At 38.5% G+C, this 13,419-nt stretch overlaps 1 protein-coding gene across 7 annotated transcripts in view; it reads right to left on the bottom strand.

Moving 5' to 3' along the window:
* Positions 1–13,419, bottom strand: part of ZNF385B (zinc finger protein 385B) — a 265,765-nt gene that overhangs the window by 35,014 nt on the left and 217,332 nt on the right. For 6 of the 7 annotated variants that reach the window (XM_060779896.2, XM_060779919.2, XM_060779912.2 and 3 more), the window contains 2 exons: positions 8,885–9,016; positions 4,765–4,927 (listed from right to left, as the gene is read on the bottom strand). In XM_060779896.2, the coding sequence (XP_060635879.2) occupies positions 4,765–4,927; positions 8,885–9,016 (295 nt within the window). The remainder of the gene's footprint in view (positions 1–4,764; positions 4,928–8,884; positions 9,017–13,419) is intronic. The other variant, XM_060779905.2, reaches the window with a different exon arrangement.

Below are 13,419 nucleotides of genomic sequence, written 5' to 3'. Positions count from 1 at the left end.
CTATTCCTTTCTTCTCTTTCTTAGACTGTAGATCTGCATTGCAATTTTATTTATGATGCAATACACATACTGAAACCTGTATGTGTCAGGTTGCATTGACATTTACTCTCAGGTAAGTGGATATAGGATTGCTCCCTTAACAATGCAACAAAGAGTGCACTGAATTTGGAATAATTTTGATCATTTTCAGATGCTTTAAAAGAATTAAAGTGGTGAGTAGGGTCTTATATTTATGAAATATATGATCAAAATTATTATGAAAAAACTAATATTTTTCTACACTTTTATCCCACCCTTTTCAGCCCAAAGGTGACTCAGGGCGGCGTACAATCAGGCAACGATTAAATGCCGAACACACATAAAATACATAACACACAGATTCCAGAACCTTTCCCTCAGCTATTATTAAAATTAAAAATATGATTATTCCAATCATTAAACACCATATTAATTTTTAATAGCTTAGTCTCATTCACAGGAAAACATCTAATGTTTACTCTATTTCTATTTTAGATGTCTGGATGGCTATCAGAGCGAGGTAACTGAATTTATACAAAGCAAATCACACCAACATACTTCACATCAACTGAAGTATTTCGGTGTCTTTCAGCTTGAGAGAGTAAGGCTGAAAGTCCCACCGGGATAACTAGACATCCACTGGTAATCATGTAGCCATATGATGGGCCAGGAATTTTATCACACCCTCCTGTGAGACAATGGTAATTTGTTGTTTTGCTGCTTCCCAGAAATTCTGATCATTCATGGATACACAGATGATGTCTCTACATCACTCATGGGTAACTGACTCTGCAAAGGCTGCATGCTTACTGTTGTATGTTTCTACATGATGATGATGATGATGATGATGATGATGACAACAACTTTATTTTTGTATCCCACCTCCATTTTCCCGAAGGGACTTGGGGCGGCTTACATAGAGACAACCCTATCAACATAGTTAAAATATAACACACTAAAATTCATAAAACAACATCATAAAACATTAAAAACAAACCACAACATAACAATATAAAAACAACTAGCAAGCAAGTCACCAACGGCCTGAATAGTAAGCAGTTTCTGAGCTTGATCATTTGCATTCCGTCTTGGCCCTGAAACAACTGGGCCAGTTGCTAACTGCTAGAGTCACCTACCTTGCAGAGTTCTTAACTGGGGCTTCCAGGTCAACAGGGTGGTGAAACTATGCTGGGTTTTAGTTCAACCTATCAAATGCACTGGATTCTATCACCCAAACCAGTTCAGCACCTCAGATAGTTCTTTCAACATTTGGACTAGAATCCAAACAGATTCACTGACATGGAAGCGCTCAACTGCCATTGTTTCTTAGCATGGTAAAAAGAAATACATTATTATTTTTTAAACCTAAGTTACTGTTAATGCAAATATAGAATTTGTCCCATTATTTATTATTCAGTTTAATATGTACATATAATTCATATCTTGCCTTCTCCTAGTGCAGTGGTTCGCAACCTGTGATAGGTGGACCACTAGTGGTCTGCAAGAAATAAAATATGGTCAGTGGCCTCACCATTACACTGTCTCAACGAGAGCAACTGGTCTTACGAAACCCTCTTATAGTGCCGATGCAATGGGGATGTCGGGAGGGGAGAGGCTTACTATTCCTGGTCAAAAAAAAAGGTTGGGAACCACTTTCCTAATGAGTAAGATAGAAGGTAATGTACATGCTTTTCCTTCCCTTACTTTATTAGTTCAGGATAAGAAATAGAGACCCTGCCCAAAGTAACCCAGTAAGTTTAATGTGTTAGTCAAAAGATGAATGTGGATTTCCCAAATGTTATTACAACACCCACAACCAGTACCTCACACTGATTCATATCTAATGTGAACATTTTCTTTAACCTTTTGCTCATTATAAGACCTGCTTTTTGTCATATTTCAAGCAGTTTGTAGTTACAATGATAATGTTTCAGCTTTGACTCAGTTCTAATATTTCAGAATGTGTATGAGATTTACTAGAAGTTGCCCTGTACATTTATAAATCAAAGCAATCCTACCATTAGATGTCAATGTTACTGGGCAGAATAACAATAAGTGCACTATAGAAAATATAAATAGGCATTCTCCTTCTATTTTATTAGAACGTGGAAATTGCTGAGAAAGTGCCAGAAGCTACCCTCTGCAGATTGATTATTATGATTTGACTCCAAGAGGGTAATCCCAGGACTCCAGTTTAAGGAAGAAAATGGCCCATCTTCTTTCGCGTTATCTTGAATTACAGTTGCTTACTGACCCAGTGAAAGACAGGTGTATATGTGCATAAGTAATACATACCATATATACTTCTTCAATTTCTAGATGAGAGCTTTGTATATTATTCCTGGCATCTAGCGCTCAGGGCTACATGCCAGGCTGCCAGATACAGATCAGACTAAAGGCTTTGTTACCTTAGCTCACCTTTTTTGTCAATTGTAAGAAAGATTCAGTTCTGCCTGCTCTTCTCTATCCAGAGGAAGAGTGGGAGCCCATTAACCTTGACAGCATTGATCATCTGCGGGCAACTTTGCAGATGATTGTAAAATTAACATTTATGACCTCATCACATTGAGAAATTTCCCTGTCATAGGACACTTCTGCTTATTTTCAAGCATGGAGAGGCATGGTGCTTATCACATGACATTAAATTACTTCCGAAGTTGAAAACTGGTAGAAATATAATTAAGGGAGGGAACTCTAAACATAGGCCAGCAATTTTGTTCAGAGCTCCCACCGTGCTTTACTCCAGCTGAAAAGCAGGTGGGATGGGAACCATCAAAGCTTCCCATCCTGTTTCATTGCCTGCCTGTCAGCAGTCTCTTTGTATCATTTGGGGTTTGGAGCAGCACAATTTTATCCCATAGAAAAAAATAATTTTAAATTGGAGCACTGTCTCTTTTATCATATGGGGTTTGGAGTCAGGCAATTTTATCTCATGGAAAGATGAGGTTTTAAAGTGGTGTCAGTCTCCTTTAATGTAAGGGGCTTTGGGCTGGTCAAGGGATTTTCCGGCCTGTGGATATTGAAATTTTCCCCAATTTTTAAAGAAAGTAATACTGACTGTGTGATGAATGCAAGATGAATGTATTGCCAGCTCTTATGTTTCCATGTGTGCGTGTGAATGGGAGGCAGAACTTAAAACGGGACAGCTGACCATCTAGAGCAGTGGTTCTCAACCTGTGGGTCCCCAGATGTTTTGGCCTTCAACTCCCAGAAATCCTAACAGCTGGTAAATTGACTGGGATTTCTAGGAGTTGTAGGCCAAAACATGTGGGGACCCACAAACTGAGAACCACTGATCTAGAGGGGTGATTTTCTCTGCTAAAAGGTCAGTCAACCATGCTTTCCCATCTCAATGTGATGAGGTCATAAGTGAATGTACCATTGTTGGGTCTATGCTAACAATAGATCAGAACCAATATCCTTCCCTCTTCCACTAATCGTATCAAGAGTATATTGACTTCTCAATAGCTAGCTACACGTCTATATGTTGTGGCAGTAGGAAATTCACTGCAGATTAAGCAAGAAATAATTTTAGTTTTGGAATGGATTTTGGATGCCTTCTCATCCATCACTTCATACCAAAGTTGGGTCTTATTCTAAAATTGATTACATATTCTAGGATGAAAACAGGAGACATCTGAGAACTTCTAGTTAACTCCTGAGGCTCTATTTCCCAGCTTCAAATCACTGTGATAAAACGATTAGCTCATTTAAACACATGCGACTGATGTGAATTTAAAAGTTTATATCTTCCTTTTCAAAATCAATGACAGGATAAGTAAGTTCATGACATGGACACAATGGAGAACATACATTTCACAGACAACAAGGAAGGATGTGTTTGATACTATAATTTAGAAGTATACGCCACAGGGCTAGAAGGAAACAAGAGTAATATATGACTTTACTTTTTTAAATAAAACAATCCTAATTTTGATGGTAGATCATAACATTTTTTTTTAATTTTTTTTTATTGATTTATCACAATTATTACATACTGTTGCATTTTATACATCAACCTCTTTAACATATTGTTTTGTTGTTTTGCTTTGACATTTCCTCCCCTTTTCTCTTTTTTCCCCCCTTTTTTCACCTCTGTGCTCCCCTCCACCCGTCTCAAGCCACATTTTTTACATTTCATCTGTCCAAAATTTCATTTCTTCTTGTGACGGTAATTTTCCTTCCTTATTTTTTAATCCATCATAACATATAAGGGAGTCACTCAACCCTCACATCCCTGTGAGGTGATCTCTTCTTTGCCTATCATTGCTCATCAAACAAAAGTATACACTAAATTTGAAACCGGAAAAACCAATCACACCACGTGGGAATAAAGCATCAGTGGTTTCACTAGTCTCTTTCCAACTTCAGAAACAAGATCTTTGCAAAGCTAACAGATCGTATTATATTGCACATTCAACCCATGCTGAAGTACTGAGAACAGAAGATGATAAACAGAACTTGCAGATAAGAGTTTTGCAACTTAATTCCTACATTTTTTGAAATCTAATACCATAGGAGAGTGAAATACGGCTTACCATTTGCTTCTTTGGCAATCCGAAACTTGGAATAAGTGGAAGAATATGTATTCTGTACTAAGTATTATTAACCACTTAAGAAAGCATCCATTATTATTACAAGGCACTGACTAACACTGTAATGGACAAAAACCATGCAGTCAAAATTGCAAACAGAGCAAGACAAAGAAGCCAGGAACAAAAAAGAAGGAAAAAAATAATCTTAGACCTGATTTGTCAGTGATGATGGTCACGACTGAAGTAGTAGAGCCATTCACATTAGCCTTTGCGCTGTCCTTGGAAGCACCAGGTTTTGGTTTATTTTTCGTTGCTTCTAACGCTTTGACCTTCTTGGCATGTTTACTTCCTTTGTAATGGGCCTCAGCTTGGCTCTACAAAGGAGAACAAATCAGGTTCACAATCCATTACTTCATATCAGTCAATGGGATGATCATGTTGAAACAAATGTTACACAATTTTCAATAATAGGCAATACTGAGTTACTTTGCTTGATGAGATTTTACATGACTTTATTCTTGATTTGGATTCGTGTAAATAAATAAATAATAAATAATAGAAGGAGGCTTTAAAGAGGAAGGTATTTCTATTGCTTACTCCAGTGATTCTATTCAATGTTTAAGCCACTTCATCAAGAAAAATATCAGATTTAGAAAATGCATGCATGTCAAACTTTTAAGGCCCAAATCTATGTAGACAGATGTGTCTAATTGGAACAAGGTTTTGTCAAATCTAGTTTGAGCCCATTGAAATCAATGGGGCTTAAAAAAATTATGACTGATTTAAGACTCCCTGGTCTTAATTGCTCTGCTCTGTGTATGATTAAATATAGATCAATCCCAATGGGTTTAGGTGAATTTTGTTCAAGGTAAGATTTGCAGAGAGTCAGCCTGGAGACCAGGGTCTGAATCCCTGCTCAGCTGTGTAAACCCACTCATCCTAAGATGAACCTACCATAGCTTTTCTTGGGAGCTTGCTTTCCTCTGAGGCTGAGATAATGTGACTTACCCAAGGTCACACCTAATGGGATTTCATGGACATTCTCCTAGTCCACCACCAAAACCACTAAACCAGCCTAATACTATAGCATCATTCTAGCTACCCTTTCTTCTCCTGAGAGGAAGCCATGCTCTTTCCACTCTTAGCACTTTCTAAGTTGATCTATCCATTTCTACATTTAACAATAGGTTTTAAATAACAGAACATACATTTGTTTGTGGCTTTATTGAAGTGTTAAGTAGTAATTATTTAAGTTAATGCCGTGAAAGCAATTCAGGTTAACACACAGGGCATCTTGTCTCTAAGCACTGTTAATTTGCAAAGAACTGCATTCATTACAATAGGCTTGACCCCCCCCCCCCCCCAACATGTTTAGAGGTGGGCCATTAGAAAAAAAACATGGTTCTTTATAAATGATACAAAGAAGGGTCAAAAGTGTACAGAAATACATCGTAAGAGGTATTTCTTGTATCATGCACTTTACTGTTGAGAATCACATAGCTGATGAGGATTAAGAATACTGTCTTTTGGAGTGTTAAGGTGAAAACAAACCATAAAATTAACAGCACAAACTTTTCTCAACACCTTTCTTAGGTTTCAAACCCTCAGGGTGTTGTTAAAGTTTTGTTGCTACAGAAAGGATAACTGAATTAGTTTTAGTGTAACCAGGTGCCATTGAACAGTTACCCTGGGACTTTATGAAATAACAGAGACTTGCAATTGGGGTTTAAATGATGATAGTAAGAGCAGATGGAATGGAAAGGAAAACACATACATTCATCTGTGTACGGCAATAGTCCTCATGGCACATACTTGTACTACTAAAATCATTGCAGTTAGGCTATGGAGCACATAATGCAAAACACAAAACTGTTCCTAATCTAAAAGGAAGAAAAAAATGCTATATATTTCTATGCCTATTTTTTTTAAAAAGAACTCGGCAGAAACTAGAAATAAAAGATAAGTATATCCAGAAATGTAATACTATATTGATATACATTATATGTCTACAATGTACATCCCTAAGACACTAGGGACGTCATCAAACAGGTGGGGGGGGGGGGGAAGTGGAGGGAATTGTCTTATCCTGTTCCCTACTGCCTTTCCCCATCTTCTGGGATGGGCAGCCAACCCACTTCCTTTCTGCCACTTTCCCCATCTTCTCTCCCATTTTCCTTTGCTTTTTCCAGCCTTCAGGCACCATTTCCATGTGCTTAGGAAACAGAGATCCACAGAGTCCCATCGGAAGTGCCTTTATTTCATGTGATGGCCTCCGTGTGACTTAGTTTCCGAAACACATGGAAATAGAGCCTGAAAGCCATCTGATGAAGTCCAAAGGATAACTGATTGTAAAAATATATGAGAACTCCAAACTGTTTTAGTATTATCAAGTATTGTACAAAAAAAAGGATGGCACTGCTTAAACAATCAACAATCAAGGATGGCGGCTTGAATGAAAATTCCACTCACTTCAATAAGATTTCCTTTTGAGCAAATAAGCTTTAGACTATAAGGTTAATTGAATATTCATTATAGTAATTGTACATGTGCAGTACTCAAATTAAAGAGACACTGGTTCATTTACGGCAAATATTTTGCCAAAATATTCGGGATTTTTTTTTACTTAATCCTTCTATATAGGAACAGTAGTTAACTAGAACTCAACAAGCAACTTGTAAAATTGAAGAAATATTTTAAATAAATAAAATACATGTATAATATAGTAAAACTGTGTTATATTATGTTGCCTTTATTGCTTTTAATTACTATATTTCAGTATTAATATTAAGTCAATACAGAGTTTATAGAATGATATAGTATGGGGTAAAGTATTATTAGTTAGGTCCTGATTTTCTTCTAAGTACATGTGCATGCTTCCCGTGACCCAGCTCCCAGGATTTAGTGAGGAACGTTTGAAATGAAAGAATAACAGAGGTTCTTTGCACTCAAGTCACTTGCAAATTGTCACCATAGCTATTAGTCAAGCTTGGAACATTGGGAAGCATACCCCACTATCAAATGGACAGTGTTCCTTTAAATGTTTTGCCTGTAACTATGCTCATTACACAGCTAGTGCTGCTAAAAAGGGCCAAGGCAAAAGACCTCCCCTCCCAACTCCAACATGAGAGCAGAGGTGCAACCAAGAGAAAGGCTTACTTCACCTAACAAGCCTTTCTGCTGATATTGGCAACAGGGACGTCTGCAATATCAGTGATAACCTACGACTGGCTTTGAGTCACTTCATTCATTCCTCATTTACTGCACATGACATCTGTTGAAAACAAACACGTCCAAACAGATTTAGAACCAATTCACAAATCCAGTTATAAATATATCAAAGTGCTTAATTAATTCTTTTGGCTACTCAATTGAGATATGTCAAGGCTGACTTCAGAAAGACAAGAAAACATACTAACAAATCTCTGAAATCTGAAAAGTGATATGATTACATATTAATTCAATGATAGGTTCTGGGAGATTAATATCTTCTCTGTTTTAATTTATTTTATAACATATTTAATTTACGTTTTTAAAGCCATAGAAACCTTATAACATACCAAATGTTATTGTACAGAATAAAATCAAATTATCAAATAAACACATTTGTATGAGAAAACATGTCAAATCTTGCAAAGCACTACTTTGTACCTATGAAGTCTCCAATCCCAGATCATTGTCAATGTTCCAAACTAACCTGACCAATTGAAGGTTCCTCTCTTTCCAACTAGAGAGAGAGCATTGAGGGAAGTGGAACTACTGTATATCTATAATTCTAGATCCAAGAGTCAATGTAAGTACTGTAGCTTACCTCCTATCCATCCATCCATCCATCCATCCATATCTCTATCCATCTCTGTATGTATGCATGTATGGGTAGGTAGGTAGGTTGATAGATACATTCCTTCTCTTAGCAAGGTGGCTATGAGGTTGATTTATGCATGAGTAGATACAGTCATCTCTTAAGCTCCTGCCTTTCAAACAACGAAGTACCTTACAGCTTGAAAGGAGAGTTGGAAGTAGCAGCAGAAAAAATGGGGTAGCAGTTTTAAGATTAATTGGTTTTATCTTAACATGTGCTTCTATGGATATAAACCCATTTCTTCAGATGCTGCAGGTGAAGAAGTTGATTTATATCCACAGAAGTCCATGAAAAAACCTGAGGCAAAAGTCATTCACAAAAGTGAGGCTGAAACAAAAGGCAGCAATATGGAATGTCTTTCTGTTTGAGGTTCAGGATACTCCACTTCTCCCCTTCCTTTTGCCCAGTTTTCCCATTCCTCTCTGAAGAGTCAGTCAGCATTTCACCGCCCCTCAATATTTTTGGTCCTCACCAGCATGGTTGTCAGGTGTTGAAGGTGAAAGTAAGGGACAGTCTGGAAAGGGAGGTAGCAAGGGGGTTCCTTCCTGGCCCCGACACCCCTCACGGCGAAGCAATGCGCATCCAGGCAGTACATGCACCCGGCCTCCAGAGAAATACAAAAAGGGGAAGAGGAGGGATCAGATGGGCCTGCAGGTGAGGGAGCCCCCCCCCCAAGCTATCCAGAGTGGAGCCCGCTTCACCTGGGCACCCAGAAGAAAACAAGAAGATGATGCCTCAGACTTTGTGGGGAAGCAGGAGAGGCTGGCTAGACGTGGATCCACTTCTACCGGAATGCTCAGATTGGCCGAAATACAGGACAATTGATGCCCTGGCCCGGGATGTAACAGGATGCGGGGCATTTATTTAAATATGGGACTGTTCCTTAAAATCTGGGACACCTAGCAACTCTGCTCACCAGGATGTCCTTTATGCTCCTCTCTCCCTCATGGGGCATTCTCGCCCTCCCCTAATGTGTTTTGGTACTTCTGCACACTTTCTGCCCACTGAACCAGAATATGGTTTTCCTCTAGTGCTCAAATTATGCCATTTCAGCATTATCACCACTAGCCTGTACCTCTGTGTTCTCTTATAGTTTTAAGCATAGGTCATTGAAATTATTTCCTACTTAGCAATTTTTGAGCAGGAGGACTTTCTATGAGGCCTAAGGAAAACAACAATTGTGACTCTTTTGAGAAATAATGGCCTGACTAAAGAGGTGGGCATAGAAACAGGCAAGCACACTTCCTTCACCTGGTGCATTGGTCCTATATGGCCTATGTAGGTATATATCATTCAAATACAGCCTAAATATGCAGACTGCATTGACCAGATATTGTTTAGATATATGTGCAAAATCTGTGTCTTTGTGTTAGGTTATCATCACTACTTCACGGGGTTCTTTGGAGATGTTTGGGAATTGCATATCTAGTGAGAATGTGTTATATAGCTCCCCTCATGGCATATAGGTCACGTGAAGCATTCGCCATTTTGGGCCCATAGTTAAGGAAGTGAAAGACACCATGAATCTCATCTTGAAAGAAAGATGGGATAGACATTCAAGACAATGATTTACACATCATGTTCCACTATTTTAAGCATAGTTCAGGTATTCAGATTTAGCGTTTAACTATGTTTTTTGGGGTGACTGGGTAATTTCATCATTTATAGTCATATGAAGGCCACGTTGCAAATTTTCTTCATAAGGAAATTCATCTACTGTGTTTCATGAAACAAATGCATTTAAATAAAAATACAAGGTAGGACATGAGACAGGGAGAACACACCAAGGGTCACAGTCCTATTCATTACATCTGTTATCCTAGAGAGAATTGCAGTGCCTTTTGTCACTGTATCTGGTTATGCTGTCTGGGCTGAAGACAATAAAGCAAACAAAAGTATTGTGTGGAGTGTCTTATTAGATGTTTCTAGTCCTTCTGTTACTGAGGGTAATCCTCAAGTGGAAAAAGAATGGTGCTAAATTACATCACCATATTGAGATCCTCTATATTTATTCTCACACCATCTGGTTTCTTTGTTAATACAATCTAGTAAGGAAAAAGGATAGATAATTTTGTCATGATCAGGGAGTAGAAAGCTACAATTAAAATTTCCAACACTCTATGCATCCAGTTTAAAATATGGAAAGAATTTCCAAACTGCTCTTGGATGATGTTTTTTAACCATGAATGTTTTGAGAAATAAATGAATGCGTATATAAACAAAATTTAGAGTAGAAGGGTCTCGTGCCTGGAGCCAATCAAGTTGGCACCTGGAAACCAGATGTTCTAGAATTAATACAGAAATAGAATAAACAGGGTTGGGGTTGTTTTCCTGTCTACCCTACCATATAAAATCCAGATTATCTACTTTGAACTGGACTATATGGCAGTGTAGACTCATATAATCCAATTCAAAACAGATAATGTAGATTATCTGCTTTGATAATTAAGATTATATGGCATTGTAGAAGAGGCCTCTGTTACAAGGTGATAGGTGAATCCACTGCATATTCCTATAATTGCCTCCCAAGAGAAGGGCTAATGTCATAAAGTGATAAGAGTTGGATGGTGCCCCATTGCCCACTAAGTCTGATCTCCCTTCTCAGTGCAAGAAATCCAGCTGAAGTATTTCCAGCAGGTAGCCTTCTAGCTCTTTTTGAAGATATCCAGAGAAGGAGACCCCTGCCACCTTTTTAGGCAATTGTTTCCATTGCTGAACCATTTTACTGTCCAGAGGTTTCTTCGAATATTCAGTCAAAATCTGTTCTCTTATACCTTAAAACCATTAGGCCCTACTCTCTGGGCAGCAAAGAACAACTCTCCCCCCTCCTCTCTGTGACAGCCCCTTTGATATTTAAAAATGCATTTATATCACCCTCAACTTTCTTTTCACCAAGCTGAATACATCCAACACCTTTAAGCTTTCCTTCTCTTTCTTCTCAATACAACTTCTGAAGGGAGCTGTTGTTTCTCTTGCCTGTTGTATGCAGGTTCGTACAGCTACAGTAGGATTGGCTACAGCAGAATCCCACATTTCCTTAAGGTACATTGCATTGCTCATTGAAGATGCTTTTAAAATCTGACATTGAAAATATGTTTCACCATTTCTCTGATCACACTGCTCAACAGAGGATGATGGAAAACGGAGGGGCTAGACAAGTATAAGAAGACATTCTAAAAGGTATGCCTATACTGTGAAGTAAAAAAAAAGCCGTTTATTTATTTTTGATCACTCTCCACTTCCTTCCTATTCAAAATGTTCCTGCATATTTGGACTGTAAAGTTTTAGGCATCTTTCTAAATCTTAAAACTGTCTTTATCCAAACAGTCTACAGTGCTACAAAGTAACAAACATGACGGCACACTTAGATGTTATAGAGGCTATAATGACACCCTAAAAAGAAATTTGAGAGGGTAGAATGGTACGAAAGAGACAAAATGTCACATAGGCAACACCTTTGTGTTCCAGATTGGCATTCCTGGATTATGGAGCATCCTTCCAAATAATGTAAGACTAACTTCCTTTCTGCCTTCCTTCTTTTCTTTTTCAGGCAGGCAAAGATTATCCTGATCAGACAAGTCTTTAACAACTGACATCTGACATTTTAAAAGGGGTGTATTGACCTTTTAAATATTTTATTGCATATATATTATTAGTATGTTATACTTCAAACTGTTTTACTAGGTGTTTTGCATCATAATTTATGTAACTTATATTTTAATATGTTTAATAGAGTGTGTTTTTATAGGAAACTTTCATTATGTTGCAAGCCATCTTACACCACAAACATGCAAGACTGGCTGTATATAAAATCAAATAAAAACATAACTTCTTAAGCGATGCTGTTATCTTAGTCATTCCTTGTGAAATATCTATTTTCCCATCCCTCCCAGTTATTAATGGGGGGGGTCCTTTGAGGAAAATGGGGCACACCATAGGGTCACATACCGCATGTTGGAAAGTATCCAGGAGAAAAAAGAGCGGAAAAGAAAACATCAGCAAGAAAGAGACCGACCAAAGGAAACACCAGGTGCCTGCAAGTTTGGCGTTTAAGTTTGTAAATTTCATTGTGAAGGCAGCAGGTGAGACTTCATAGATTTTGTGTCCCATTTTGACAAAAGCAAACCACAAACTCCCTAAATAAATAGAGGTAAATAAATATCCTAGCATTAACACATTTCTCTCCAAGTCAAGCTTTTGCTCACTAGCAAAATGCAAGAAGGTCTTGTAGCACACATAAAAGACGATAACTTGAAGCAAATTGGACTAACTCTTCCAGCTCAATACCATCTACACTGGTACCCTCTAAGGCAGAGCTTTCCAAACTGTGTGACATGACACACATGTGTGTCATCTGTAGCCAACCTGTGTGTCACATGCAACACACGCCACAAGCAAAGGTGTGCATTGCCCACCTTGGAGGTGCCAGAGCCCAACCCCCTTCTGCAAGGCAGGAAGGCACAATCCAAGCCCTCCCAACAGAATGCCATCCAGTGATATAACTGTAGAATCATAGCATCATAGAGTTGGAAGGGACCTCAAAAAGTTATCCAGTACACAATCCAAATCTTCATGACAAATGGCCATCAAGCCCCTGCTTCAAAACCTCAAGAGAAGGAGGCTCCACTACCACCTATTCCATCTTGATGTTTCTACCTTGAAAGTTCATAGTCAGAAGTTAACCCCCCAGGAGCCACCCAACACAAACCTCTTCCTTTTGGGAAGGAAGACACAGCCACATTTAAGCTGCTGCATCACAGTATTGACTCGTGTTTAGTTTGTGGTAGAATCCTAGAGTTGGAAGGGAACCTCAAGGGTCATCCAATCCAACTCCCTTCAGCCAGGCAGGAAGATGTAGTCAAAGTCCTCCCAACAGACAGCCATTCTAACCCCAGTTCAAAACCGCCAGAGAAGGAGACGCCACTGGACTTCCAGACAGTCTATACTTTATCAGGGTTCAAAGAGACTTTCCAAAGGGCATCTAGTCCAACCCCCTTTAGCCAGGCA

The sequence above is a fragment of the Anolis sagrei genome, chromosome 1, assembly GCF_037176765.1.
Source record: "Anolis sagrei isolate rAnoSag1 chromosome 1, rAnoSag1.mat, whole genome shotgun sequence".
Lineage (NCBI taxonomy): Eukaryota > Metazoa > Chordata > Lepidosauria > Squamata > Dactyloidae > Anolis > Anolis sagrei.
Note: the sequence above shows the minus strand (reverse complement) of the source record. Positions and strands in the feature narration are given on the sequence as shown.